Source organism: Trachemys scripta, chromosome 2 (assembly GCF_013100865.1).
Source record: "Trachemys scripta elegans isolate TJP31775 chromosome 2, CAS_Tse_1.0, whole genome shotgun sequence".
Classification (NCBI taxonomy): domain Eukaryota; kingdom Metazoa; phylum Chordata; order Testudines; family Emydidae; genus Trachemys; species Trachemys scripta.
The window spans coordinates 146,712,034-146,718,512 of NC_048299.1; the positions used below are offsets into that span (position 1 = coordinate 146,712,034).

General features: G+C 42.7%; 1 protein-coding gene across 1 annotated transcript; it reads right to left on the reverse strand.

The window, feature by feature from the left end:
* Positions 1–1,760: 1,760 nt before the first annotated feature.
* Positions 1,761–2,407, reverse strand: PRND (prion like protein doppel). Its single transcript, XM_034759406.1, has one exon. It carries the CDS (start codon positions 2,389–2,391, stop codon positions 1,771–1,773), a length of 621 nt encoding a protein of 206 aa, XP_034615297.1. The 5' UTR covers positions 2,392–2,407; the 3' UTR covers positions 1,761–1,770.
* Between the last annotated feature and the right edge of the window lie 4,072 nt (positions 2,408–6,479).

Here is a 6,479-nt window from a genome sequence, read left to right on the forward strand (position 1 = left end):
TCCGTGACTTCCAGAGACCTCCGTGACATTCTCTGCTTCAGCCCCAGGGGCTGCAGGACTCTGAAGCTGGCAGCCAGCGGGGCCATGGCAGGGTTCCAGCGACTGGAGATAGCCTCACATGGGGTCAGGGGGACACCTGGGGCGAGCGGCTGGGGGTCACCCTGCAGCTCCCAGCTGCCGCAGGCTTTTGCCACAGCAGCAAAAGTCACAGACATGTCATGGCTTCTGTGAATTTTTGTTGATTGCTTGTGACCTGTCCGTGACTTTTACTACAAATAACCATGACAAAATCTTTGCCTTTGTTATAGTTAATCCAAAAGATCAGCTTTTCTTTTTAACATCTAATAACCTCTGTAAAGCAGGATCACTGGATTTGGTGCCACATTTACCATCCCCATCCACTCTCTTGCACCTGGGCATCTTGTCGGTTCAGACTCAACATGTGGGAGGAAGTTTGGTTGCTCAGTAGGTTTCCTTATAGTCTGCCTTCTTTATACTCCATAATGCCCTTCCAAATATGCTTTGCTCTGCCCCAGTATTCAATATCATTACCACTACTGAGTTTCCCATGAGTCTCAAATATGCTGATTAGCAATGGCAAAGCAAAGAAATGAGGGAGTGCTAAGGCACACAGATCACTGTCTACTGAATAGCTTGATCATTCAACTGTGCAAATGTAACCCACGCACCTTCTGGGTGTGGTGTTCTGTCCCATCTAGGGGCACCGAGACCACTTAAAGGGAGAGATAAAATGAGTTTGCTCTACAGCCTTGGCTAACAGGCAGTTGACTTTTGGCTCATGCAATAGAGGCTCATGCACTAAGCTCCAGAGATCCCCGTCGAGCAGGGTCTGTCGGCATTACACAAATGGAAGAGGTGAAGACTGTGTCTTTGCAACCAGCTCATGGCTTCCTTCTCTTTGCATTGTTGTTAAATTCCAACATGCAACAATATTAAAGTATTGGAATGACCGGCTCAAATGGAATTATTTAATTAAAGATTAATACAGCAATATCCGGGATACAGAAAGAGAACATACTTTACCACCCCTGTACATGAAGAAGGTAGTTTAGTCCCATCTTCCTTACTTAGTGGAATGCTGGCAGTATTCATTCCCAATTTATCTCCCCAAAACTCTTTTCTTTTATAGGGTGTGAGACAGAGAAATCTTTGTGGGGAGGGAAAAGTTACTTTCTCACAATTATTTCGCTCTATGTTGTTTTCAATATCTCATTTTTACCTCATTACTTATGGGATTTCTTTTATGGTTATCTCGCTTTACCTGATTGGATTATAATTCCCCTTTGGTTTATCAGTCATTATTACTGACAGCTGTGGCAACTGGTAGTTCTTAATGAATTAACATCTCTCCATGGGTCATTATTTCATTCATCACAGGAAAAGTCTGCAATAACAAATGTCTCTTATCAATCATACGCACCCCGTATATTACCCAGTCTTGTTTATTATAACACTTACTAATAAGAATGTCTATTACCATAGAATCCAGTATCCCTCTGTGGCCTAGGTTAAAGGAGTTAAAAGATAAGCATGTTCCTTTATTTAGACACACATTAACCCAGTTTAAAACAAAGCACATTAGTTTGATAGAATAGCTAAATCACACTTGAGTTTATATGCACAAAGGATTTTGGTTAAAATAACAAATAAAAGAATTATGGAAGCTTAATATACACAAATCATAAAAGGTAAATAGTTACTAACAGGCACTCCCTTTTTGCCAGTAAATCAATGGCTTTTGCTGCAAGTTCATTGCATGGTAAGAGAAATAAAACTCCCGAGGCAAAGCATTGCTAACCAACCAAAGGAACCGTGGATCGACAGAGCGAGGCTGCATGGTTGGCAGCAGAATTCCATTGCACACAAGTGGCTTATCACTTGCCACATGACCCTGGAGTACACACTGGTGGCGTTCTTTCCTTCAGGTAAGTCCAGTTTGTTTTCAGTCAGACTCACCGTAACGTTAAAGCACTCACTAACCAATGTGTCCTTAGTTGCGTTCGGCTCTAGTGACTGGAAGCACCTAGGGTAATAAATGCAATCGGGGAACTTTTTGAAGTTGTCGGTGTAATATTTGGCCTCTTCGGGCTCTAGTTTGATGTCGAGCAATTGGCCGGTGTAACAGAGTGTTCCTGGAATCTTCACTGATTCTTTTTTGGTTGGCGGGCTGGGCTTATTAACGGGGGGAGGACTTTTATTCTGGCTTGCTTTCTTACTTGAGGAGCCCCTCCTACAAAGGGTGATATCGCTACATAGCACCAGCAAAAGCATAGCCATCCAGCAGGTCACCATCTGGGTCCTTCCCATTCTGGAGGATCTGAAAGGGGAAGAGATTTGGATCATAAAGCCAGAAGGGACCATTGTGATCATCTAATCTGACCTCCTGTATAGCACAGGCTACAGAACATCTCTAAAACAATGCCTGTTTGAACTACGGTTTATCCATCCAGTCTTGCCTGAGCGAATGGCAATTGAGGGCGAATCCACCAGAACGGTTGGCAACTTGATAATTAACCTTTGAATCTCACTACTTTAAAAGATTTCCACTTTGAACTGGTCCAGCTTCTACTTCCAGCCATTGGATCTTCTTATGCTCTTTGTCTGCTAGATTGAAGAGTCCATGTAGGCACGTATAGCCTGGGATAGAGTCGTCCCTTAACTTTCTCTTAAGCTAAATATTTTGATCTCCTTGAGTCTGTCACTATAAGGCACATTCTCCAATCCTTTCCTAATTCTCACAGCTCTTCCTGATCCCTCTCCAATTCCACAATGTCCTTCTTGGATTAATGCTAATTCTTAACAACCCAATGTATTTCCTATATATATGGGCTCAATCCCAACACCCTGTAAACTTTGGAGAGGTTCAGAATCCTAGCCCACCTCTAGACCCTAATTTTGCAAACAGTTCCTAACTTTATAATTGACAAAACCAACCCCCTTGTCCCAAATGCTCCCCCACCCTTTTTGGAAGAGGAGGGGGAACAACTCTGGTTCCAAATTCTCCAGCATGTCAACTCCATGACATATGCAGTTTGGGCAAGCTGTTGACTGCTGGGGTAACAACCAGGGGAAGGTGCCAACATTTAGGTGACAAATAATCATACGTAGATAGCGCTCTTCATCCAGAAGTCTCAAAGGACTTTATATTAAAGCATCACAACCCTCCAGTATTACCCAGAGGCTGCATAAGAGCAGCCAGATACTTCCTTTTTGGCTGGAGGAAAGATGGTTTAATGGTTACAGCACCAGCCTAGAATTTGAGATCCGAGTTCAATTCCCCTGCTCTGCCCCAGATTTCCGGGTTGGCCTTGCATGAAATCACTCCATCTCTGGGCCCTGTCAAATGGGGATAGTTACACTGCCGTGCCCCACAGGGGTGTTGTGACCTGCCCAGAAACTACAGCAGTGGGGGGCCAGTTGCATGGTGCAGTAGACTGACCTGTCCTTGCAAAGCATTGGTTCAGCTGCAGGTGCAAAGGTATCTTCATGTAAGTAGCCAGAGTGATATTTCCATTTTACATCAGAGAAAACTGAGGCACTGGTTAAAGTCAATGGTTTCTATTTTCAAAATGACCTAGGGGCTTTAGATGCTTTTCCCCATTGAGATTGAAGTAGGGAGTTCAGGGCTTTTCTAACTTCTAAGTATTTTGGAATTAATTCCTAATGAACTAGGCTGCCGTAAGAGCTTTCTTTGTATGCTGCTAAAGGAGAATTAAGAATATTGAACAGGGATCTCTAGTAACACATTGGTCCCACTGACTTCAATGGGCTTTGGACCAGGTGCATATTAGTTTTTAATGATCCTTTGCTGTTCTCCACCTAACCGCATTTACTTCTGAACCCACTGTGTTTGGGAATTGCATGGGGGTAAGAAATAACTAATAGCCACAACCCATATTGTGCCATTGGGTATCAAGCAGAACTCCCCCCACTCCCCCTCCTTGATATGGATGGGGAGGGGTGGGGGGAGTTCTGCTTGATACCCAATGGCACAATATGGGTTGTGGCTATTAGTTATTTCTTACCCCCATGCAATTCCCAAACACAGTGGGTTCAGAAGTAAATGCGGTTAGGTGGAGAACATCCATATCAAGGAGGGGGAGGGGAAATCTGCTTAAAAATCAATCCATTGCACCCATCATAATAAGTTTTGAAACTGTTCATGTTCACGGTGTGGAAATACTTTCTGAGCATGTAGGACCTAATCCAATGGGAGACTTTCCATTGACTTTGGTGGGCTTTGCATCAGGTCCCTAATGTCCCAACTCATTCAGTGCTAATAGGAAGGCTGTTTTATGATCACAGGATGTTGCCTTTTTGTAAGGCCTCACTTTCAGTGGAAAGTAACAAGTAGTCGCTTTCCAGCTAGGTTCATAGAGCAAGGTTCATAGCTTGCAGCCCTGGCAAATTGTTCCACGGTACGTTACAGCTTCTTCCTGTGGAAATAGTGTGTGGCTGTTTTATTCATCGCAGAAATCTGTGGGTAACTTTTTTTTTAAAAAGGCTGTCAAATCAAGCTCCCCACTGAATCAATTCTGTGAACCCAGCTAAGGGTATTCAGATGTACTGCTGAGTGTTGTCTCCGAATGCTCCACAGAAAAGAGAAAAAGTTGCAATTACACACACTTTTTTTTTCTCTCTCTTTCTCCCTCTTAGCTATGTACCCACACCCATGCATTTGGTTCAAATGTCTATGTTTGGGTGGGGGGTTTTTGCTTACCAGTCTTGTTCATCAGAGTGGCAGGGTAGAATGGAAAGATCAACAAGAGACAACAATGCAGATACCAGGGTGATGGGTGCATTTTAAATACTTGGGCAGATAGAGTATATGTATCATGTTGGTTAGCTTGAAACATATAGAAGATGGGATGGGTGAATGCTTCTACACCATTTCCTATTCTTTCTGACCTCTGGTTAGAGCAGAGGAATTAAGTTCTCATCCCCAGCTCTCCCATTGGTTTTCTCTGATCTTGGGTAAATTATTTAACCACCCCGAGCCTTAGTTTCTCCATGTTTGTTTGCCTGTCTTGCAGGGGTGTGGTGGGAATGGATGATAAGCCACTTTGGGATCCTGAGGGCTCCAAGACAGACAAGGTGGTATTATTGAGGAGAAAATAGGGTGCTGCCTGTGTGTTTCTGTAGAGCCAAATCATGCAGCGTTTACTCCGGCAAAACTCTGACTGAGAGTCAGTGGGACTGCTAGGAGAGTAAGGATCGGGTTAGAACAGAAGGATTTAGCTCGTTCATAAACAGACTATTAAGAAATGGCTTTAGTCTAAAGAAGAAATCAAAGCATAAGCAAGTTTGTGAATGTGATTTGATTTTTTTTTTCTGTGAGGCTAAATTCATCAACAAAACCCACCGGATACTTATATATTTATTTTTTGGTAGGTGCTTTGTGGTTTTCCCTGTAAATATGGTACAACATACTCATATTTGCTTCAATCTAAACTAGTAGATGAATAGAACTCTTCCATCATTCCTTTCTTTCCAGGAAAAGACTCTATAGAGACAAGGTTTCGAAACTCAATGGAAAGGTCAGTTAGGGTCCAACATGCAACTGTACCCATTAAAAATATTTATCAATGATAGTTTTAATATCCCAGAGCAATTAAAATTGCACGGGCTGGAAGAAACAGCCAGTTCTTTTAGGATCTAACTGTGCAGATATCAAGTAACTTATCTGAGAGCACGTCTAATAATCATCCAGATAAGACATGCTTGAAGTGAATTCTGGTCCTTGTTACATCAATGCAATTCCTTTTGCTTCGAGATCAGTCTTTGGGTCTTGAATTACTGCGGGTCCATGAGTAGTCCCTTTTATCCAGGACACTTAGGAGTAACTGAAAACAAATGGGGATTACATAGCTCTGCAATTCACAGGACGGAGTGAGAGGTTTTTAAACAACAAAGGTAAATGGCAAGATCCTATGCAAACATGAATGAAAATAAGTGATAAAAATCTGTGCCGGATGTTGGCAATCACTCACCTTTCTGCTAGAGAGTTGCAGGTTGTTTTTTGGGGCAAGTGCAGGTCTCGATAGCATTTGCCAAGCTGAATCTCTCAAACTATATAGCAGTAGGTGGGGTATGTTCATTTCCAAATATGGAAAATTATTTCTCTCTGAGTGTACTGTATCTGAGAGCATCTTCTGTTCCCTTCCCCTCCCCCCCTTTCAAGGTTTGAATTGCCTCTTGTTAAATATTTCATTTTCCTGCACATGTTAGAGATGAACTGAGCTGTGCAGTTTATATTTGAACTGTAAGCTCTGTAGGGACAAGGACTGACTTTTTGTACAGCACATAGCATAGCAAGGCCCTGATCCATTATTAGGGATTATAGGTGCTATTGCAATACAAATACTGTCCAGACCTGGATCTGCATCTGAACTTGGCCAAATTTCTAGGGCAGTTGGGCTGAATATCCAAGTTCTGATTGTGCCTAAAAAGAGGCTCAA

Coding starts and splice junctions, on each gene's coding strand:
- PRND (XM_034759406.1), bottom strand. CDS start 2,391: ATGATCACAATGGTCCCTTCTGGCTTTATGATCCAAATCTCTTCCCCT.